A 25,426-nucleotide genomic window follows, 5' to 3' on the forward strand; every position below is an offset into this window, starting at 1 on the left:
TAAAAAAATGCATCAAAAGATTGCGATCTTGACCAATAATTAGTTTTTTTTGATCAGGGACCACAAAATTTTTAAACGGCCTCTAAGTCGAGTTGTTGTATTTTCTACGGAATAAGCACATCATAATGAGTTAAGTGATAGTTTGGGCTTGGCTACACTGTATGTAGTTCTCTAAAATACGGTCACCCATTTTGAACATTTTAAAAGCACATAGTTTCTAATGTATTGAAATTTCACTTCTTATCGATAGTATGAAACGTTGTAAATAGTTGTAAATTTCCATAGTTGTAAATAACTGTTCTCCAAGTGGATTTGTATACAACCAAAGATAGTTTTGTTAAATTTAACAAAAGGTGCAAAAAAAAAAAAAAAAAAGCCTCTTGAAAACAACTCTTATTTGTAAAAGAATTACATAACGATTGCTTTTGGCTGTTGTAATGGTCTGTCCAAGCAGCTTGATGAAAGTTCAGCGTAGCATAACAACACAATCATATTAAGCCGACTCATTTCATTTATTCATCTTAGGAACAGTAGCCATAGCTAGAAATTAACCAAAATCACTATTAATAATCCAAAAACATTTTTACGGAATGTTGATTTCATTATTATTATTTTAAGTGTGAAACTATTCAACTACTAACCGTGTAGCATTAAGAGAAATGAAGGGTCACATGTACTTTATATTGTATTACCGTATTTGCCGACACACTGGCGTAGGTTTCGTGGTTTAATCGTACTTCAACAAGACATTAGGGACAAATATATATATCATGCTGGACCTAAAAGGAAATGAAACCACCTTGACGAAATGTTGTGTACGCCTCCGTGCTAACATATAAGATGCAATCCATTATCTGTATTCAGTTTTGAGGATAATATATTTTCATTGCATATCATACTAAAGTACAAAGCAGATTTTTTCCACATATAGGGGGAAAACCACCCTCCAAATTTTTTTTCCAAAAGAACGTGAAGCATGTAGGTGATGAATATGGTCTCCCGCTAGAACTTTGACCCACCCTCTTCAGAAATCGAGAAGATTGGGTAAAGCACTGGTAGAGTACAAAATTAAAGAAACATATGCGGAGTTCTTAATGCTTAACTAAATGTAACATACCGACGTGGGTCTAGGAATGAATATAGCACATGTGTGTCAACAGAAAAGCATACATACTACGGAATGTAAATAAAGTAATTGTTTCCAAATTAATCACTGAACTCTACATGTAGCTCACAACCGTAAGACATTAAACATTGAAATTAAAGTAATATAAATCTATGTATCGGCGTATAAAACTAATTACATTTTTGGTAAATACTGTAATTTATTGTTGAACATAAGGGTTTTTGATTTGTTTACAAAAATTACATTTTTCATCCCTTGTGGGGATCGAACCCACGACCTTTGGATTAGAAGTCCAACGCGCTATCCTCTGCGCCAAAGGGACAGCTGCTTTAAATTATAAACTGTACAATACATCTGAAGCATTAATAATGGGTTTATGCATTCGAAACAAAGAAAAAAACTCTCAAGCTTAGAAATGAGATATTTCTATAAAATTCAAAATTGAAAGTTACGCACATCTAGCTTGGCTGTTATTATTAATTCAACTTGCAAGACGGAAGAGAAGTCCTTTTAAATCTTATTTCATTTATTATTTGCGAAAGTACAAATCAAGACGACGGCTAAATATGATAGCAGTCCACAGTTTACTACATGTCAAAAAATAAAACTCTGTATAACATTTACAGAAGTTGGTTTATAAGTTTAAAACTACAAATTGTTAAGTACGAAAGAAATTGCAATGCCTCCTTAGTGGAGGCTCGAACTCACGACCTTTGAATTAAAAAGCCAACGCCATATCCTCCACGCCAAAGGGACATCTAGTCATTGACCTCGTTTTATCATATCAACGGTGGAGGGCAGGGAGACGGTGACATTGGCAAAAGGTCAAACGCTTACAAGAACAGATTTACGCTGCAGTTGCTTTCCTGAATTGACAAGAAAAAAGTGTACTTTAGAACAAAACGTCACTATTTTTGGTGTGCACCTCGTACAAGGATTATAAAGAAGACTAAACACAGGAGCGGGTGCAACGCTCATCCCCAAACAATGATTTAACTTTCGCTACTGCGACTAACGGTAACGACTGGCTAGTGTGACTATCACTGAACGTTGAGATCAAATTAAAAGCCCTTCTTACTTAGGGTGTGGCCCTTTTTTGCCCCTCCACTGCCCCTATTACTCATCCTGTGCGCATTTTAGCCCCAAAATGACAAAATCTAGCACCAATTGATATCTCTAAACTAATAGACCTGATATAAAACATATCAAGCAAATTGTATTGGTCTTTTACTTACGGAACACGACTAAAGTTTGGGGGCATGACCCCCGTCTGCTTTCCCCCCATCCGTAGCTGCCCCTGACATGTTGTATTGTAATGTAATTTTAAATAATATATTTATTTTTGGTATACAAAAAGTAGTCCCTGCCAAAAATATGTCTGCTCCTATCTCAAAGCAATTAAAGCTCTTATCGTTACTGATACGATATCTTTAACGAAAATATACTGTTCAATATGGCCCTTGTATTAAAACCCTCTGCGCCACTGAAATGTCTAATTTTTTTTTCGTAATAAAATAATATAAACGACCGTCAATCGTTAAAACAGATACAAAAGAAGAGAGAAGCAGATCGATGAATGAAGGGAGAAAATGTGTCAAGGTCTTGGAAGGGGAAGGAATGCAATATGAACTGTATTTCGTAAACCTGTTCCCAGAGGCTTCTGACCTTTTGCCAATCTCTCTGTCTCCCCTCCTCTTCCCTCCCCTCCCCATTTGATATAATAAAGCGAGAAGGTTCATGAAGAGCTGTCCCTTTGGCGCAGAGGATAGCGCGTTGGACTTCTAATCCAAAGGTCGTGGGTTCGATCCCCACAAGGGATGCAGGTACATTTTTTCGTATTTTCCAAGTGGCAGTTTTAAATTTACAAACTAAGTTCATAAACATTATACAGTTTTTTTTTTTTTTTAATTTTAAATATAGCAAACTGAGAACTCCTATCATATTTAGCCGTAGCGTTGTGTTGATTTGATTTTCGTAAATTAAGTCTTCATCCCGTCGAAATTAAAATACCGCTAATTTTACAATAATTATGTGATATCTTCAAATAGATAAAAGATAATTGAAATATGGAACAAAAGCGCCCTAGACAATATTATTTTGCGTGAGGTACCGTTATCACAAGTCACCTAGCGGCTTTTCGTTTTCAGCTGTTTAGAAACGCGAAAATAAATGCCGATTTTCAAAATGGTTCTAAATCGAAAGCAGATAAGTGAGTCGTGATAACGGTTTCTCAGGCAAAATAATATTGTCTAGGACATTCTTGTTCCACATTTCGATTATCTTTTATCTATTTGAAGATATCACATAAGTACTGTAAAATTAGTGGTATCTTAATTTCGCCGGGATGAAGACTCTCAAATACTATAAAATTAAAAGTGACTATGCTTGTGATTCTTAGTCTCTTGAACCAATCGACCGATCTCGATCAAATTTTCAACATAGATCAAGTTAGGGCCTGGGACATATATATATATATATATATATATATATATATATATATATATATATATATATATATATATATATATATATATATATATATATATATATATATATATATATTCTTATCATTTCACTTTGATGATGCAGGTTAGGGGAGGGGTAACCTAATATCTGTTGAAAACCATCTAACCGATCTTGATTAAACTTTCAACATAGATGAGGTTCGGACCTGGCATGTTTTTTATCATATCACTTTGACAGTGGAACTTAGGGAGGGGGATATACAGTATGTGATCAAAAGTATCCGTACACCTGGCTGAAAATGACTTACAAGTTCGTGGCGTCCTCAATCAGTACTGCTCAAATTCAATATGATGTTGGCCCACCCTTAGCCTTGATGATAGCTTCCACTCTCGCAGCATATTTTCAATCAGGTGCTGGAAGGTTTCTTGGGGAATGGCAGCCCATTTTTCACGGAGTGCTGAACTGAGGAGAGGTACCGATGTTGGTCGGTGAGGCCTGGCACGAAGTCGGCGATCCAAAACATCCTAAAGGTGTTCTATTAGGATTCAAGTCAGGACTCTGTGCAGGCCAGTCCATTACAGGGATGTTATGGTCGTGTAACCACTTCGCCATAGGCCATGCAGTATGAGCAGGTCCTCGATCGTGTTGAAAGTTGCAATCATCATCCCCCAATTGCTCTTCAACAGTGGGAAGCAAGAAGGTGCTTTAAACATCAATGTAGGCCTGCGCTGTGAGAGTGCCGGGCATTCGCCATACCCACACCCTGCCATCGGATCGCCACATTGTGTACCGTGATTCGTCACTCCACACAACGTTTTTCCACTGTTCAATCGTCCAATGTTTACGCTCCTTACACCAAGCGAGGCGTCGTTTGACATTTACCTGCGTGATGTATGGCTTATGAGCAGCCGCTCGACCATGAAATCCAAGTTATCTCGCCTCACGCCTAACTGTCATAGTGCTTGGAGTGGATCCTGATGCAGTTTGGAATTCCTGTGTGATAGTCTGGATATATGTCTGCCTACTACACTTTACGTCTCTCTCCAACTGTCGGCGGTCTCTGTCAGTCAAGACGAGGTCGGCCTGTACGTTTTTGTGCTGTACGTGTCCCTTCACGTTTCCACTTCAGTATCACATCAGACACAGTGGACCTAGGAATGTTTAGGAGTGTGGAAATCTCGCGTACAGACTTCTGACACAAGAGATACCTAATCACCTGACCACGTTCGAAGTCCGTGAGTTCAGCGGAGCGCCCCATTCTGCTTTCTCACGATGTCTAATGACTACTGAGGTCGCTGATAATGAGTACCTGGCAGTAGGTGGCAGCACAATGCACCTAATATGAAAAACGTATGTTTTGGGGGGTGTCCGGATACTTTTGATCACATATTATATATATACTATCAAATGACCAATATGAGTGTCGAATTCATAATTTTCGCGGTCGCTGAGATGAACAGTGACACTTCCGGTGCCGTTTAAATCCAAATTAAGCCAGGCAACAGTGAGGAGGAGAAGGGGGAAGACCTGTAAAACTGATCGAAAATGACCGATATCAGAGAGCGCTTTTGTAATACTAAAAAGGGACTGACTAACGGAAAACATTACTGCTTATTTCTTAATTTAACGTAGAGAAGCGGGTAATTAATGCTAGTAATAAATAAAATAATAAAATAATTTAATACATTCTCTCCCGTCTTGAAAGTTGAAATAATAATAGTAGATACATTTGATAATGTGTTTAACTTCCATATCTGAATTTATATAGAAATATCTTACAAGTTAGACTTACAATAAGCAAGAGTTGTTTTCTTTGTTTCCAATACACAGACCCATTATTAATGCTCCAATTGTACTCCACAATTTGCTAGTTCAGTCATCTGTCCCTTTGGCGCAGAGGATAGCGCGTTGGACTTCTAATCCAAAGGTCGTGGGTTCGATCCCCACAAGGGATGAAGAAATAAAATTTTGTAAACAAATCAAGAACTCTTATGCTGAACAATAAATTATCTTAATTACAAAAATCCAGGATGTCTACCAAAATGAAACTTCGTGACATTTCCTTTCCCAAACCATAAAATTTAGTAACGTTCTGAAGAGTGAATTTAGCTGCGAATTGGGCCAAATGTTCATGCATGCGATAGAAACGTGCTTTGCTTGCGATTTGGTACGGTCTAAAGCCGAAAATAGACAGTTTTGGTGGTAAATTTTGACGTTTTATAAAACAAAATTTTTCAGTCTATACCATATTTTTCCAGATAAAAAAAATCATGACCTAAAAGCTAAATTTCGCGACTTTTTCTTGACTTTCATGACCGTTTTCTGAATTCGTGACTTTTTCATGACTTTCGTGACCGATAGACACACTGAAAACGTGTTTTAAACGCCTATCTATATATATTATTTTAATTTCAATTAGAATTCCAGGTTCTATAGTGTTTAATGTCTTACTTACAGTTGTCAGCATTACTCTAGCTACATGTATAGTTCAGTGATTAATAAATTAATTTGAATACAATCGCTTTATTTACGTTTCGTAGTATGTATGTTGACCCATATGCGGTATAGACATTCCTAGATCCACGTACGAGTTTACATTTAGCTACCAAGCATTATAAACTCCATATGTGTTCCTTTTTCCAGTACTTTATCCAATCTCCTTGATTTCGGAGATTTAAAGCTGGTCTAATGGGAGACCATATTCATCAACTATCTTGAAAACATATCGCAGGGGAAGTCTGGTATTTTCTCCCCTAATATGTCTGCATAGAGCTTCTTCTTCTTCTTCTTCTTTTTTTTTTTAAATGATAATTGGAAAATTGTTATTGTTTTACTTCATTTTAATGTTTTATTTTTCTTCATCATCAACAATTTGCGGAAATGTCAGGTAAACTACTAACACTTTGTTTCTTAGTAAAGAATATAAACATGAAACCTCTGGCAGTTTTCTTTTCTTCTCGTCTGGCAAAAATAAATAAAATAATAACTTAAACTTCAAATTTATCTGGCTACAATTTGTGCTTTGCCTAGGTACACAAATTGCTTTAAAATGTCCCTATTGATCTGTTAGACCATAATAACTCCCGTATTCTTTTGTGGAGTGAAACTTCCGTTTGTGGAAACTGTTTTTATTTTGAAATATCCTTTTCCCTCTATTGAGTGAAATTGCGTTTCCAGGTTTATTTTCTCAAATTGGTTTCTTATCTTGGTTTAATTTTATCTATGAATATTAAAAAAAAAAAAAAAAAAAAAAAAAAAAAAAAAAAAAAAACCTTTTGCCTTTGATTATTACGATTACACAACACTTCCCTACTTCCGAGAAAAAAAAATACGGTAATCACTTTTAATGTGTTATACAGGAGTAAAAGTGGATCTGAAAAGGTAGAGAGAAGCATGACGGGACGCGTCCCTAGTCTCTATCTTTGCCCATTGTATTTTTCTTTTCAGAAAGTGATGAGACGCCACATATTTTCTGAAAGTGTGGGTATGGCGTCCGCCCGCGTTCCCCCTCAATTTTACCCCTGGTGTTACGTGTCATTGTTAATTAAATTACTTCTTTTCCTTTGAAACTGTGAGCTTTAGAAAAGTACATGGTACTTGTCTCCAGACGCGCACCCAGATTTTTTTTTTTTTTTTTTTTTTTTTTTTTTTTTGTAGGGAGACCTGTTGCCCTTCAGACGTCCAAACAAAATTCAATCTCACACCAGTGTTTTGAAGCATCTGCAATGTTGATTGGTTCACAAGCATCAACAATCCTTCGACGCAAATCAACCAAATCCAGTACGGGACGTGTTTTATGTATCCCCAAAGAAAAAAGAAAACCTAATCGAGACAAATCATGGGTCTTGGAAGCCATGGTCCGATCTAGTATCAGTGAAGATGTAATTTAAGTGATTGCTCACGTAAATTGCATAATGTCGGGGATCCCCGTCTTGTTAGCAAGAATATTCTACAGGAATCTGAGGTACGGTATAATTCTCAAGCATGTTCAAATAAGCAGTTCCATTAATTGGTTATTGAAACAAAAAAGATACAATCACATCTTGGACCGCACCAGAAATTGATTTTCGGACTTTCTCGTTCAACTTCCCTAAGATATGACTTACAATATTGAAAGCACAAAGCCTATTGATTTCTTTTCTCTTTTTTTTTTTTTTTTTTTTTTTAAGCATTGAAATAAACTTATTACTTGCTCCATAACAAACACCTAGTAAAGTTCTTAACTAGTATAGAACTAGAAACAAAGGCGAGGCTTTTTTTTTTTTTTTTTTTTTTTTTGTAGAAGATTCGATTCTTCGAAGTTTTAATATCCAAACGCGAGTATGGAGAAAAATCAAGTTGGTAGCTTTCCTGGAGTGGTTATTCGCTCGTGGCACCAGTTTGTGACGTTTCGTAGCGTGTCTATTGAACCACTAACAATGCCACGTTTTAATCTCATGTGCACTACATGGTCAATGGTGAATCTTCCCATGAGTTTACAATTTGCTCTGGAAACGAACGGAGAACTGTCGGATATCGGTTATTATATTTTACTGTAGTTTAGCTTCTGATTAGATTAGTCTATTGCAATGGAAAGATGTGAGGACAACACATGGAAAAGGAGTAACTGTTGCCATTATAGCAGTATTAGTGTCTGTGGTGAAACTTCCACTGGAGCACTAGAGGTCTTGGCATCAATGTGGTGTACCTGTGCTGATGGAAAATAAGTTACTGGTTGGATGTTTCGTGGCTGCTTCCTGATGGAACTATTGCATCTGCGGTGAATCACAGCAGTAAACTGTGAAATCCTGGGTTCGGGACTAGCTGTCCTTAGATATAATACCAATGGGACTGCTGGTCGTCGGCTATTCGAAGAATGCTTTGAATGGCGGCTTGTCGAGGCGTTCACGGGTGGATACAACAATGTGCCATGCGCGTGGAATTGAACTACTGGATGCCGGCAGCTATGTGCCTGTGGCGATACACCTCGAATTGCAAAGAACTGGAAACGTCGTCTGCGGCGACAAACCTGGACTCCAGAAAACTGGAAAACGTTTCTAGTAGTTTTGAACATCCTGTGCATGAACTGGAAACGTTTTCCACGGTGATGGAGTGGCTGAAGGGATAAACTAGATAAGTCTCTGGGTATAAACCATTGCGCTGAGCTTCGCTTAGTGCCTGTGGTTGATCTAATTGTCTCTGGATGACTCTTGTTTACCCATGAATGGCAATTCCTTGCTTGTAATCCTTCAGGTGAGAAGCAAAATGAGTTGCTTGATTTTACTTCAATTTGAGTGTTTGGTAAGGCAGGCGTTACTGTTCAAAGCTATATATATTGGATCGAATAAGAAAATTACAAATTTATGCACGTTTAATAAAAGGGAAAGGTTACGCGGGTGCTTCATTTTCTCATGCAGTTACTGTACCAGTAAATAAGCAGGCCACTGCTGTTTAACGAAACCTAATTGCGGACACTAATTGTTTAACATTACTGGTGACGATGAATTTATTTATGCCATAGTGAGAAGGTATTGAGCGTCGATTGTTTTCAAAGGTTGGTAGTATTTACGCGAAATACCTTCATTTAGGGAGATCACTGAATGGACCAAAGAAGGTTGCAGTATATTATTGTGAAATTGTTAGTTTTGAAACAGGGATTGAATTTTTAAACGCTTTCTAAGTTTCTCTTTGTTAATTTTCACAGTAATTGAACATCATGCATTAAACCATTCAGAAGTTCCTCTCTCCTCTATAATATACATTCGATGAATCTTCGAAATCCCGCCTTCTCGTATTACTCACACTGAGCACTCAACATTCTCACGAAATGAACAGATACATTAATGAACTTTGTATAGGACTTTTATTCATGTTGATGCATTTCACATGGGTTTTGTTCAGTTAATAATTCACAACATAATGTACGGAAATGTCTTATGTTAAACATATAATATCAGCAATCCACATTAAAATATCATTCGACAATGCAGCAAAGCAATAGAAATTGATTTACAATATGAAAAAAAGAAAAAAAAGTTCGGTAACATGAACCAAAACATTTGATATCCATTGACTACACTCTTACAGTTATCAGAATAACCATTGGCTTGAAAATATCACATACATACGAAAGAACTTCCACAAAATACAGCTTATTCGACTCGTGAACAATGACCACTAGATTCAACACCTACTCATTTTTAAATATTTAAACTATTAATAAATTCTAGTGCCCAGCTCACGAAAGACTCTGCAGCCCAGACGATACAAGTTTAATTGGGATAAGAGCAGTCAGTGCATGAACTTCCGCACTTCATCACCCACCATTCGCTGCTTCTGTAATTCATATAGCTCTTCAATTCACAATTATTTGCTTCGATGCAGTGTTTGTAGTTTGAGGAAAATTTCCATAATATAGGAAAATATCATAGCAAAATGAGAAAAAGGGATTTTTTCAATAAAAAGTGAAAATCCTGGTAATTATCGAGCTGACTCATTAGCCAATATAAATGCTTAAATTTTTCTTTGTTCTTCAGAAATAAACCAATACAATACCAATAGTGCGTGTATATATATATATATATATATATATATATATATATATGTGTGTGTGTGTTCAAAGTAGCACAATTTGCACCGATTGTTAGCTGGATGTATTTGTAGGCATTCAAAAAGAAAATAAAAAATAAAATAAAATAGACGCAAAAAGCAAGTGAACAAAACAATGTAGTTGACACTTCCTTTAATATAGATAAATTAATCTTATCATATAACTTCTGTCACAGGGATTGGGCACTCAACAAAGTAGAGAAAATTTGATAAGAAAAGGGAAAAATTTTGTATCAGCCGAGGGAAATTTTCTTAAGAAAACCTACGAAACCTGCTTCGATGGGAAAGGGTACAAAATTTATGGTGGTGCACAGCTACGTAAGAATTTGAGAACTATTTGGATTAGAAAGAGGCGAAGTACTTTCTCGTCAAAAACGAAAAATGTCAAATTAAAGAGGCAAGGTCTTACAATATTGTGCATTGAGCACAATCCACATTACAAAAGCATAATTTTGCAATTACTTTGAAGAGAATATTAAGATCCATTAAACTTTTTCACATGTCACATTGCATCATAGCAAGAAGAAACAAGACATGATATGAAGAGGAAGAAAAAAAGAAACTGCTACTCGTTTCGAAATGGAGTATGGAAAATACTGGCGGACATTAGCAAGAGAAGAGGACACAACCCAAAACAAATTAGAAAACTTTTTGAGAAAATACAGATTCTACAAAAATTAGGCCAACTTAGGCAGGTCAATTTACCACGCTTTACTGCACTCTGTACGAATTAATATTTAAGTGAAGGACTAGTAAACTAGAAATAACTGCAGTACATTCAGCATTACATTGTTACGTCTTGTGGTCATTGTCGTGGAGCCTAGATGAAGAGATTTGTTGGATGATTGTCCTAGATTTATTTTCTTTCAACGTTACTACAGATGACATAACACTGACTCTCTATTTTAATAGTGCCAGTTCTTGAGTTATGAGTTATTAAAAATTCAAGACAGAACTAAACATCCAACTGGATATTAGTTATTATAAATTTAAAATACATATTAGTATTATTATTATTTATAATTAAGATAAAATTTTATATATTATCTGAAATTCCTATCAAATATAATGTGAGCATCGACATGACTAGGACTGACTTTATATGCGTAGAGACCTTCTTTTCTTGGTTTCAGGAAGAGACTCGTAATTTAAAGAATTTATTTTGTTAGTCTTAAAGGGGCAAAAGAACGAACTTTTCTAAGGATTTCAAAATTTTTGACAATAAACTCTTGTATATCCTAATACCTAATGACATGGTTTAGTTATGAAATATTCTTACAAGTTTTCGTGAATTATATTGAAATACTTGTCACATTTACTACTTGATTTACTTATCTTGAAAAATCTTTCAACTAAAAAGAATAAGTCATAATGTGAGGTAAATAGGTAATTTTTCATAAATAATTCTTTTCAATCATGTGGATATGGAATCATCTTGCTCCGATCTAACGTTAAACTGTGATTCCATGTCTCACTCGGTCTTCGCAGTGAAACGGGACGTTGAACTTCAGAAATAATTAACTAATCATTCTGCCATACATTTGCTAGTGTCTGCATGGTGTTTACACCTGCACGAACCTGGGGACAGAACAGCCTTGGTTCCAAGGGCGCCGATCCTGGGGGTCCGGGGAGGGGGGGCAAAGCTCATGTGGGCCCCCTATTGTATTCATGAATATACAATGTTTGGCATAATTTGAATGCAATTTGTCTTAAAATTCTCATATATATACCTTTTGCATCTGAATGGGCCCCCCCAAATTTACAGAGAAATCGGCGCCCTTGCTTGGCTCTACACTTCTTTTGACTCTACAAATTATATTCAGTAATCCAAAACTGTGTAGTTGAACTGGCGGCTCGCGGGCCATATGTGGATCTCCACTTCTACTTCTTTGACTAATGTTTGCATTCAATCCTTTTTACGTTGCTTAAAAAAAAAAAAAAACTAGACATGCCAATAAAAAAATCAAGAAATAATTAAAAGAGTGCTAAACTTATTGAGTAATGCATCTAATATAAAACAACTCTTTCTTTAACAGTGAAATTACACATCAACCATAATAATTAATACATATTATGAACGATATTTATAACCCTCAGCATTACATAACTAATTTTCTACCACAAAGTTACCGATTAAAAGTTCAAATAGTGAAATTATGTTTGAAAAATGTGAACTTTTGTTATTCTGAAACAGATATTTTTTTGGAAAAGACATGATGGGTACTTTACTGAAACATTTCTGTTCAACGTCCCATGATTTCATCTCAAACTCTGTTCACATTTCCTTTGTCTGTATTTAATGGATTTTTCGCGAGTACACAATACGATTTATTCTGCGTGACTATTTGTGATTTTGAGTTGTAAATTCAGATCCTAGCCAAAAGCTAATCTAATTCTCATTTTCGCTTCGACGGAGACTGTAATACTTGTAGTGGAAAATTTAGCTTGATTACACTGTAGTGGGCACTTGTCTGTAAGATCTTTTTCCACAGTGTTGAAATTAGTGCAAATTTTGTCATTCACTAATTCTCGAAATTTCAATCTGTTTCTACAAAGTTTATACATTAAAAACTAATAGTAATATACATTATCATCTTGTTCTTACAATTTCCAATTGTATGAGAATTCTCAAAAGTAATACAGTCTTTGGTATACTTTAAGAAATATTTATTTAATCTGTGAGTTAAAAATGTTCGGTACTGTCTTTCCTAAACTTTTCATTGTGCCATCTTTCCCCAAGTTCAATTTGCTGCTCGCTTGTTTGTTACCAATTTGGTTACGTGATACAGGCGCGAAAGCTGAGCCCTATTTAAAAAATAATAAAATACGAGGATGATTCAGAAAATAATGCCTCCAAGCCCACTACTTGGCCAATAGTACTGCAAACATTCTGATCTGTTTATCATTAATGCACTCATGTTTAAGCTATAGAATGTCATTTGTTTCGCCTTCCTGTCTCTTCTAGTTACAGAGTAATGGAGCAATCCATGACATCTAGTGGTGACGTTCGGTTCAAACAGTGGGCTGTCACTGAATTTCTGACTGTGAAAGGTTGTGTGCACCCAGGAACATTCATCGCCGGCAACGGGTCGTGGATACACCATTACGATCCGGAAATGAAGCGTCAATCGATGGTAAACCGCTACATGTTCTTTTCTCCGCCAAAAAAATTTAAAGTTGTCCCATCTGCTGGCAAAGTGTTGTTGACATTCTGCTTCACCCTGCCTATAGTCCGGATCTTGCGGCCTGCGACTTTTGGCTCTTCCCCAAACTTCAGGATCACCTTAAGAGCCAACGCTACAGTTGTGACGCAGAGGTGGAAACAGCAGTTCAGCAATGGTGCTGCCAGCAGCCACCACAATTCTTCGCCAACGGCATGAAAAACCTTACTTCGTGTTGGCACAAGTGTGTTGCCCGTAATTGAGACTATGTTGAAAAATGATGCCACCATTTGTAGCTGACACTGCAAGCTCTCCACTAATATCTGTATCAGTGCTGTGTAAAATACAAATAAAGGTATCATCTTGGAGGCAATACATTCTTACAACTTAAATGCAAATTACGGCCTATCACTGCTGAATATGAAATATGTTCTAATTCGGAGACTCCCTTGAGGCAGAATAGTAGTTTTAGAGACAGGAATTCTATAAAAGAAAGAACTTTTAATTTCTATATGACTGAATTATTCTTTATAGTTACGGAATAACAATCTATTTTAAAGTTCATATATATTAATATTTTTCAAAAATAAATCGATGTCAAATACCTTCTTTCAACACTATTTTGCTGAATGTAAGTTATTAGCAAATTTCCGCGAATTTTCTTTTAATATTCTTCACTTAAGCTTTTTTTTTTCTTTTTTCAATTGTCAAAACAAGCATTTAAGTTATTTTTACAACAAAAGAAGATCTCTCGTGATAACTACATGGCACTTAATAGCCCTTACACAGAACAATACCACATGTTATATCATTTATCTATCTATCAATCTATCTATCTATACATAATATCACAGAAAAAATGGTCCTATGCTGTTTTCTATGTAGGCCATTATAAATGGAATTTTCTTTTGGTCAGTCAAAATAAGGCTCTATACAATAATAATTATTATTATATTTTTCTTTTCTACAAAATTTTTCTACCGTAAATTGATTTCATGGAAATAATTTATCTAAGAACTAATATTATATTTTTAGGCTCAAGTTCTACTTTGAGCTTTAATATAGTTTAGTTATTGTTATGTATTTGTGATTCGAGCTTCTGTGTCTTTTTCATGCACACTCTAAACTGCATTCCACTTGATAAACTTAATACAGAGTAACTCATTTCCATTTCTGAAGTTTACTTCGAAAACACTTAAGATCCTATACCCATACGTGATTCCTGATTTGTACGATAGAATGAGGCTTCGACAGATTTACTTCTGTGTGAGGACTGTGGGCCACGGTGGCTCAGTGGTAGAGCGTTCACCTCTGGTGCTTGGGGTCCCGGGTTCGATCCCAGCCCCCGCCAAGTAAACTTTGTGGTGGACAAACACCGTGTGTGTGGATTTTTCTCGGGGTTCTCCCGTTTCCTCCCACTTTCTTCATTCCACCATTTAATTCATTACTCATCATCACAGTCTCCTTTAGCCTAACCGGAATAACCGTGGTCAAAGATTTCATTTTCTATGTGATTTTACATAGTGAAAAAAAAAATCAGTTTAACGTCCCACGATTATGCCTGTTAGACTAAGGGAGACTATGATTAAAGCAAGTGAATGACGGTGGAATGAGAAAGTGGGTTCGAGAAAACCCACGAACACGATGTTCCACCAGGGATCTCACGCACCTGAGGTAAACGATCTACCACTGAGCCCGTGTGCCCTACATTTTATATAGTTTTCGACACGTAAGTGAACTTAATATCTTTGACGTATACACGTAAGCAAAAGTTCTACTCAAAGAAAATACCTTTAAGTCACAATACTAATCTGTAAGTAATCAAATAATAACCTATATTTGAAGATAATTTTAGTCTTAGAGGAATAATTCGAGAATAGTATTGTGACTTATGTTCATTACGTTCAATTACCAAATATACCTTTATCTTTCACAAATTATTAATATTATATTCATGTGACTCTGCATATCTAACATTTTTGTTTACCGAAGTATGTGAATACCAGCTCATGTTTGTAAATGGCATAGCATCCAGTGTTGCCAGACTGGCCTACAAGTAGCGGATCGGGCGATTTTTTTTACGTGTCCTTGCTACCAAAATTTCAAATTGGGCGACACACTGCTTGTCACCGTCCTACAGCTCATTTTTTGCGATTTAAAAGAAACATTGAGAAAATAGATTTATTCTGAACTTTATTAACCAACCCTCGTATAAACCCAAATGTTCTAGAAACTCTTTGTCATCGCTTTGGAATGTCTGTTCGTCTGTGTTAGTAGACTTCCGTTAGATTTCGTAACCATATACGGACATACGACGCAGAAACAACGACTCTCTTTGTGAACGTTCTCTAACTCCGGAAAATCGGGAAAGTCGCAAAAACACTTTGCTTCTTGTCATTGCTCAACGCTGATTTGATTATTTAAAATGTCCGCACTTCTTCAGCCAAAGAGTGTGAACTTGGTAGTATACGTCATCATCTGGGCGCTCTAGCACCGAGAACATATACACAATAGCTGACTGGACAGGGCGGGCAGTCACTCTGCATCCATTCGAGGAAAACTCGTCGACGTTTTGTTTGCCCTGGACCCGCCTTTCTAAAAGCAGCATTCAGGCTGCCTGTAATTATTGTACTACTAAACGATTGTGTACACGTAAACGTTCTGTGTCAAATTAAAAGTAATAAAGTGTTATATCTATATGTGAAAGTGGCAGTTCATTATTCCTCACATCAAATTTTACGTAAGCGTACTTGTTTGACAATACAGCGACAACGACCTCCTGGAACAGAACCTATATTTGTAGCTCCTATTTGGAACCATCACTGAAGAAACAGTAGTGGGAAGTTAACCTTGGGACTTTAACTCCAGAACCAGCGCACATCCTCGAACACGGGACAACGAGGGAGCAACCTCAACAGGCTAGCCGAAGAAACGCGTGAGTTTACTAACATTTTAAGCCACCCCTTTATTCATTACTAAAGCTAAGCCACCATAGTGTCGTTAGTATTAAATTGTTAATGATGAATATATTGGAAATCTAAAAGCATGTAATACTTGTGCTCTTATAGTAACATTATATTTCTTTTATCGAAATGTGACTTTATCATTTGTTACATGTTTAATACTTAATTTTCTTTATACGTGTAGCTAAACAACAAACTTTACGTTGCTTACATTTTCACTTATCATGCCCCAGTCATCGTAAGTGGAACTGCAGGCATGGGCAGTGGTCGTTTACGTCATGGCGTAACTGGGAAACATAACTAAGAAAAGGGGGAATATATGAGAAATAAAAGTTATTCCGAACCACGACGTAAATAACGATTACATGCTCTTTGGGTTACTTTTAATTATCTACACGCTATAACTGTTAAGAATGCACTACTTTCTTATTTGCATATGTGAAATCACAAATTATTAGTTTCATGTAATCCAATAAAAGTTAGTTGAGTATTCTATACACAATGAACAATAGTTTTACTAAAAGTAACATGTTCGATATTAGTTCAGTTCATTTTTTTAATGCTCTTTAATTCCTAGATCTGACAACACTAGATTTTTGTTCAGTTTGTGCTGTTGCAGTATTACTGACCGTGTTGCTATCTCACTTAATGGCTAGATTTATAGTTATACGGAGCTGTGTAAACGTGAACATTGCAAATTTAACTGAAGGGTTTGGTGCAAGGAGGAGGCAGCTCCGCTTTGTGCCGCTATTGAGTTGCACACCCTATCACATACAAAAGAAAAAGGTGCTTCGTTTGGTACAAGAATGAGGCAGCTCCACCCGCTAGTTCCAAAGAAATGCGGCGGATGGAGCTGCCTGTACTCCAAGTTTGCGTAGAAACAATTTTTTTTTTTTTTTCAATTTGCTACATACTGGAAAATGTGGAGCTGTCTTCTTCTTGCACCAAACCCTTCAATTGTATTACTGTAAAGTGTATTTCAGAGCCCAAAAAACTGACTTATGCAAACATGTCTCCTTGGAAATGAGAAACGTCACCCATTTTATACTACCATCATTTGCCCAGTTCATTGCACACTGCAGTTCTACTGCTCCTTACGTAGTATGAGTATATATGATTAGTAAATGTGTATAGCTGCAAAATAATACATTTTTGTTTGGGCTACAAATAGTTCAAATCTACTATTTTGGATCACAACCTCGCTACTTTTTAATCTTCAGATCTGGTAACACTGATAGCATCAAGGAAATATGTACGTTTATTTGTCTACTGACCCATAACTGAGGAATATTTTACTGACATTGCACCTTAAAAATATAATTAGTTTTAAATACTTTTCTTATTCTATTACATGAATATACGGTATGAAAGTGATATCAACGTACGTGGTGAAAACTATTCTGATCTATTACAACAGAGAGTCCTAGCGTTAACAAATATGCGCTAAATGGTCATTTATGAGCCTCTATAAAACATATATGAACGAATCCAATCAAACATACAAATACGGGAGTTACTTCAATTTAAATTCAAAAAAACCTCTCTTCAGGTAAAAGCTCACAACAGAAATAAGTATCAACTCACGGTGTAGGGCTCCACTCCTGTTTTGCACCTCACGTCAGGATCTTAAGTGTTATCCAATTACAATATAATTTAAAATGAACAATACATGTAAAAATTATTACAATTACTGAAGTATTGTACATTATGGTAATGTACTTAAACACCACAAACATAAACTAATGCTTTCACATGTACAAGAAGTCCCAAGAAGTCAGTGTTTACGCTTTGTAACTACTAAATTGCCCGAATGATTTTAGAAGAAAAAACAAAAGAAATAAACAAAAAAATAAATAAATAAAATAAAAAATAAAAATAAAGTATCTCCTAAAAGAATGCTGTGGAGTTTCTGGAGAAATTTCAAAGGTATAACAAATGTCTTTAGATACTGACAAAAACAATATTAATGTACATCGTTTCTGCTTTCTTTACCTCTCTCAGTACAGAGATTTTTCAGAAAAGTTTTGTAAGTTTAACCACAGGTTGGAAGTTTTTATATGGAACTTAAGAACGCATCAACGGCACTGTTAAACAAGATTTACAGAGTAGCTCTACACAAGTCAGAAACAAGAACATTTCGGAAACAAAGAAGAAAATTTAAGAAATATGGTGATGGGAGAGGAATGATGAACATATAATGGGCAGAAAGGAGCAAGGGATGCATTAAAAGATGCAAACAGAAGCTGATGCATTTTGACAACGATAGAAAAAAAAAAAAAAAGAAAAAGAAAAAACAGGACTGCTCATTTTATTCGAAATTTGGAATGGATTACTACACTGCTAAATGAATCAAAGGAAGAACCGGTCATGGAAGACAGAGAGGAAATACTGGATGACATAAGTACATGATAACCATTATCAACATGTCTACTAACACGAAAAAGGTTTTTAAAAATCCTCGAACAGCCTTTGACTGAGGAAAGAGAAAGCTCAAATGGTAGGTTTGTTGAATAGCAGTTGCATTAGGGTTGCTACAATGAATAAGATGCAGAAAAACAACTTACAAGAGGTTGTTGGACACACAATTAAAACGTTAAGGAACACACCGAAAGTGTCCTATTATTCAACTGAACAAACTGTTTCCAAGGACAACCTCTGTCTTCATCGGTAGCGGAGTAGAACTTAAGCTGCAGAACACATCACATTATCGAGCTGTCTCCAGCCACAGATATACACAAAGATAGAAAATTGTGACAGCTATGGTCAAGCAAACGTATTCTAGTAATTTGTTATTTTTGTAATAGTACTGACAAAAACTTTTACACCTTCAATCAATTTCAACATCCTACATTATAATTGTGTAGAGATTTCCTTCACGTAAGAAGTCTTTCCAAGGACACCGTACTGGCCCGAGAACTAGGCTGCCCTTTTTTAATGGTAAAATAAAGTCACTCCCCCCCCTCCCCCTGAATCTACCATAATTGACATTTTCTTCTTTTCTCTCAAAATTTTAAGGCAGCAACATATATACAGGTACTTTCTCCCTCTTCTTTTTTTTTTCTCCTGAATTTTAAAGGTTCGGCTTATTTTCGAGTGCAGCGTATTTCTGGGTCAATATGGTGTATCCAACATGTAACCTGTCACTTAAGGGTTACTCGAGGGGTTGTGACGTGTTGACACGTGACATGCAATGCGGAGCATAGAGGGTTTGACGTGTGACGTCACGACGTAGCTCGGTTCACACTTAATGTTTGTATTGTCTATTTTCAGTTTTTACCGACGTGACTTTGTACACTTTTCAAAAATAAAATGGACTGAAGGAGTCAACGTTGAAATTTAAATACACACTGCTGGATCGCAAGTACGTGAGGAAAGCAACTACTCGAGTGATTAAAGAAGTACAAGACTTGTCAACACTGTGTGCATCACAGGATACGTAATTCAGATGGAACATGATACGACTTGCTTAAGAGAAAGTGAACGCGTATAAGAAGATATAGTAACGCATAGACCATATAAAGCGTTCAAACTGCATTCGTAATCATCTCCAATAGTGCATTCAGAAGATACATTTTTTCCTTTATTACGTTAAGCATTAATTCTTATGTTTAAATTCCATGTAAATACATCCAACCATTAATTTCATAGAATTATACATCAAATTAGTTTTTACACTATTTCTAATTGAAAATTTTAAGGCTACTCATATTCACTCTCCCATGGAAGTAAGAATAATACTGGGATTTCTGATAAAGACAGATACAATTATTTCTCAAGCTTATGTTTCTTAAATAGGACATTCTCGGTTGCGGTAGTCATAACTAAGTATTAGCAGTCATGACTAATGTAGAAGAAACAGAAGAAAGGTTTCTGAAGTCATTCGGACAATTAATTTGCAAGTTTTAAAAGCGAACAAGAATTTCTGGGATGCCCGGTATATTTATGAAGAAAGAAAGAAAAAAAAAAAAAAAAAGTGGAAGCATTTGACTGGAAAAGGTATACGAACATGTAATGCACAATTAACAGCTACAACTCCCTGAGAATCGCCTGCTTTCCACAACCTTTGGTATATCTTTCTAGAACAATTTTCTCGCTGGATGGATGGGACGACATAATCTATATCATCCCGTGTCAGAAGTACAGGGTGAAGTGTCATTGTTACTGTTTCCATTGTTGCTATCTGCCGACGAGGAACTGCCTCGCTTTAGGAGAGGCTTCACTTCGTCGTCATCCAAAACGACTGTGGACTCTGCGTTGTGTCCGTCCGCTGTTTCCCCCTCTGCTCCACCACTGGCACCTTCTTCTTCTTCCTCTTCTTCTTCATCTTCGTTGGACTCTTCCAGGGCCACCTGATTGCTCGCGGCTGAAAAAAAAAAAAAAACTATTATGCATTTACTTTAATTACAATTATTGTACTTTTTTATACTATTTTAACGTAATCAATATATGTATAATTATTACTGAAAATAGTTCTCGAAATTCTGCATAAAGATAGTAACATTGCCACAGATAGCTGTTAAAGTGGTAGCCTAAATTTCACATTGCACCCTATTGAAAAGAAAGATGCTATTCAATTTTTACTGTCAGAAATAAGAAAATTGTTCGATTATTATTTGAGTAGAAATGCTATTATATATATTGTAATGTCTTTTGGTAGAATCAATAACAGTCCGGGATTTAACCCTTCACCGAATTTATAGAAGTATTACGAAACTTCTTTATAAGTACAAAGAGTATGAACTAGAGTTTTTCTTTATCACAAGTAAAGGTGAAGGGACGAAATACTTTTGGACAGGAACCCCTTTGTTCATAGCAGCCTCCAGGCGTCTGTAGCGACTTTAGGATATTGTATTATTGGTAACCTCCTTAGCTCATGGCAGCTTCCAAGGGTTTGGGCAAGGTAATAAATACTTCATCGTCCAGGGCGACCTCAGGAGCAGATGTAGGTTAAGTGATCAGTGGTCAACTAATAACTTCTTTCCTCTTCGGATCCATTTTCATAGGTGATTTCTGGATGGCTCGTTCCTCCTTGGGTTCCATCGTGTTGGCTTCGTGTTTTCCTGTTTCCTTTATGTGTATCGTCTACTTGTATTAATGGCTACAACCAATAGATATAACATGTGCTCGATGAAATAATGCGCAGTGAAAGGTGGGGATCCTTACAATATATAGCAAAAGTTAAAATGACATGGTGTAGGCTAACGGAGAAAGATGGCTATCGAAAGTGAATGATTATCAACGAATTTGTGAACTGTGAATGTAGATGGAAATGGGAAAACTCCAAGAAAACCATGAGCGCAATGCTGTCCACCACAAATTAACATAATCTGGAATCAAATCAGGGACTCTCGCACCAAAGGTGAGCGCTCGACTACTCAGCCACCATGCCTTCCATGTATAAAGGGGAGATTACAGCACTAAGAAGAAAATTCTTGCATCCTAAAGACATTAGCGGAGGGCAGGATGGCTAAATACTTTGGGTTGGATTGCTTTCACGTTAATGTTCCTTTTCAGCACTGAGATTACTACTCCACCGAGAATCAAACCCGGCACAGGAAGCAACTAAAAATCATATTCTACGTAAAACGGCTTTTGAATGCAAAAGGCAAATTCTTTCCAAATGTGATTATATTCTAATGTACCATGTGCTTATGTTTACAAACACCCAACATGTGTTTGTGTTTACAAACATTTTTCATGTACTCCTATTTATAAACAATAACCATGTGTATCTTACAATGGAGTTTTACAACTTACGTTGGAGTACTACAAGCTCCAGACGACGGAATCATCAGCGATACCTACAATCACATGACGACGAGGAAACAGCAGAGCCGCCGTCTCCCGGAGCGGATTCCATGGATAGTCACCAGTCTGCGATTGGTCACCCCTCCTTTAGCTTGCCTGGAGCTCTACGAGATACCCAACTCAAAGCCTCTAGTTTGCTTCGGAACTCTAGGCTTTTCCTTCCTTCCGCTTAGCTTGCTTCGGGATTCCCAACCTCAGTCACTTAGCTTGCCCGGAGCTCTGTGTCTCTTAACCCTCCACTCTGCTTGCTTCGGAGCATTGGGAATTCCTAACCCACTTCACTTAGCTTGCCTGGAGCTCTAGGAGATACCCAACCCAAGCATCTAGTTTGCTGTGGAACTCTAGGCTTTCCTTTCTCCCGCTCAGCTTGCTTCGGAGCTCTGTAGGGATTCCCAACCTCAGTTACTTAGCTTGCCCGGAGCTCTGTGTCTCTTAACCCCCCACTCTGCTTGCTTCGGAGCATTGGGAATTCCTAACCCACTTCACCTAGTTTGCCTGGAGCTCTAGGAGATACCCAACCCAAGCATCTAGTTTGCTGTGGAACTCTAGGCTTTCCTTTCTCCCGCTCAGCTTGCTTCGGAGCTCTGTAGGGATTCCCAACCTCAGTTACTTAGCTTGCCCGGAGCTCTGTGTCTCTTAACCCCCCACTCTGCTTGCTTCGGAGCATTGGGAATTCCTAACCCACTTCACCTAGCTTGCTTCGGAGCTCTGTGGAGATCCTATCCCAGGCTGTTCAGGCCTTAAATCATCTTTCTCTACCTTGTATTAGAGAAATTACATTACTGTACTATTCTTGTAAGATACTATTTATGGTGGATTTTGTAATAAAACCGGTATTACGAAAAGATTCCGAACAGAGTTTTACTCCATTAAGCTCTACGTACTCCTTCACGGGGAGAATTTTACAATAGTCATAATCAATACCACTTAAACTACTGACGACACTGCGATAAAGAAATACAAAGAACATTTCTTCGCCTAAAAAATGCGAGGCGAGAGAACAATCGAATGGGAAAGCTATATCAACAACAACGTTATACGTTTTGTTGCAGAAACATAATACTGCATTCACAGGCATGATATGATACAGGGAAGTACGGCAGTGGTGGGACCAGCCGTAAGCATGGACGCGATACGTACTATAAGTCTAAAATTTGCATCTATAATAGTAGTAGGGATTTACACATATCCGAGTTTTGAAATTATTACGAATGATGTAACCACTCTAATCAAACTAGGACGTAGAGTCTTATTATAAGTAGACTGGGATAGTAACCATTCTGTCTTCAACTTACAAAAAGCTTAATACAATTGGAATTAACACGTATTATACATATCAAGAATCAGTCGGTATGAACGTATTCTCTCAATATAAACAAATATCATATGCACAGACATGCTATTAAAATTCTACACCAAGCATTTTACAAAACATATCATAATACTGCTATCAATACTGGCTATACAAAAATGAAGTGAAAAATGAAATTTTTAAGTTTAACGTCCCAGTTTAACGTTTTTTATTCAATTTTTAATGTTTAATGTTAAGTGACAATTGGCAAATGTTTTATTAACGATCTTACAATATGAGATAAATCTATTTCTTATGAAACAAAATCCACAAGGGGTAATGGAGTTCTTTCTGGACGATTTTCTCAAAAATGAGTTAGACGATTTTATTCACATCGAAAAATAAATGTTTCACTAATAATTCTACAATACGGAATAAGTCATTTCTCACGAAACAAATCTATAAGTTTTATTTTCCTCGAATGATTCTTTCGTAAACGATTGAGACAATTTTGTTTATATTCAGCTCTTTTTCCAGAATGCTGTTAGTTATCCTCGTTATATACTTACATTTCCAAGTCGTGGGTGAATTTACCCTATTATTATCGAGTGATCTGGAACGCCTGAACAAAAGCACATTCTAAGTTTCATTAAAATCGGATAAGCTGTACGAAAGTTATCGCGGAATAGACAAAGACACGTCATGTATCGCTAGCATCAACTATGGTGAGCTGCATTTAATATTTATCACTTGGAAGGACGGGAATGTGTAGTTTCGTTAAATAAATACAAACAGAAGACAAAATATTGCCTAAGAGGGCTCCATCACGGCAAAATTAAAATACAGCTAATTTTACAGTAATTATGTGATATCTTCAAATAGATAAAAGATAATCGAATAGTGGAACAAAATCGCACTAGACAATATTATTTTACATGAGATACCGTCATCACGACTCACTCATCTGCTTTTGATTTCCACCCATTTAGAAAATCAGCATTTATTTTCGCGTTTCTAAATAGCTGCAAACGGAAAGCTACTAGGTGACTCGTGATAACGATACTTCATCCGTATCACATAATTATTGTAAAATTAGCGGTATTTTAATTCCGTAGTGATTAGGCATTTTAAACTGTTTTTCATTCAAGAAGTAAAACTACCAGTCGATATATTCCGGTGACGCTGTAACCATCATCAGGTGAAAGGCAAAAATTACACTAATGGTATTAAACTAAAAAAAAAAAGTGCATTAAACTGGGACACGAAGAAAAATCTACAAATGCTGAAGTTCAAAATACTGCAACTTAACATCTCCAGACCGCCATGGCTTGAGTCTTCACTGTTAATGATAGCCATTCCATTTCTCCCCAAGTTTGCGTATCTCTACATTCCCCATCTTTTGAATCTGATAATCATTGAATACATTTGGCACACAACATTATGCAAATATTGGTGTTTCTACCTCAGTGGTGTAATGATAATGACCTCATTATTCACCTTCCCAAATATTCATATACTATCCTAGGAACTCCTCAACAACTGTACAAAATCAATCTTACAGATCTAAGGATAAAAGTTACAGATTCATACATTTCCCGAGTTTTGATACCATGTGTGGACTTTACAGTGCTATTAGTAACATTCATAGTTATTAATCAAGACTCTTACAGCTACAGACATTTGAATCTTGGTCTGTGCCACTATAAACAATTAGGTACATAGTCCGCTAGAAGATAATGAAAGGAAAACGCTGGGGTTGCTGTTAGATGAGGAACTAAATTAGAATAAGCACATTTCTACTCAGTGTAATAAATCAATAAATCTTTTACGCCGCTCAAAAATGTACTTATTCTATCTTTTTTTGACTATTGAGATGCAGTTTATGAACTACCTCTTTTGATTCACAAATCTAACAAAACAAAACAAATCAAAACAAAACAAAACAAACAAACAAACAAAAAACATAATACACGCATTCAGCTAGCCCTAAAAAGAAGGAAACAAATTTTACTAAGTTCAATAT

General features: G+C 36.4%; 1 protein-coding gene and 3 non-coding genes across 4 annotated transcripts in view; 2 read left to right on the forward strand and 2 right to left on the reverse strand.

Moving 5' to 3' along the window:
* Positions 1-1,375: 1,375 nt before the first annotated feature.
* TRNAR-UCU (transfer RNA arginine (anticodon UCU)) lies at positions 1,376-1,448 on the reverse strand. The gene has a single exon. It is a non-coding gene; the product is annotated as a tRNA-Arg (tRNA).
* A 1,425-nt stretch (positions 1,449-2,873) lies between these two features.
* Positions 2,874-2,946, forward strand: TRNAR-UCU (transfer RNA arginine (anticodon UCU)). The gene has a single exon. It is a non-coding gene; the product is annotated as a tRNA-Arg (tRNA).
* Positions 2,947-5,474: 2,528 nt separating this feature from the next.
* On the forward strand, positions 5,475-5,547 carry TRNAR-UCU (transfer RNA arginine (anticodon UCU)). Its single transcript has one exon. It is a non-coding gene; the product is annotated as a tRNA-Arg (tRNA).
* Positions 5,548-9,415: 3,868 nt separating this feature from the next.
* LOC145670159 (kxDL motif-containing protein CG10681) overlaps positions 9,416-25,426 on the reverse strand; it is a 42,389-nt gene continuing 26,378 nt past the window's right edge. The window contains exon 3 of the mRNA XM_081738530.1: positions 9,416-20,667. Coding sequence (XP_081594656.1) covers positions 20,426-20,667 — 242 coding nt within the window. The 3' untranslated portion in view covers positions 9,416-20,425. The remainder of the gene's footprint in view (positions 20,668-25,426) is intronic.

The sequence above is a fragment of the Thermobia domestica genome, chromosome 2, assembly GCF_964235325.1.
Source record: "Thermobia domestica chromosome 2, izTheDome1.hap1.1, whole genome shotgun sequence".
Classification (NCBI taxonomy): domain Eukaryota; kingdom Metazoa; phylum Arthropoda; class Insecta; order Zygentoma; family Lepismatidae; genus Thermobia; species Thermobia domestica.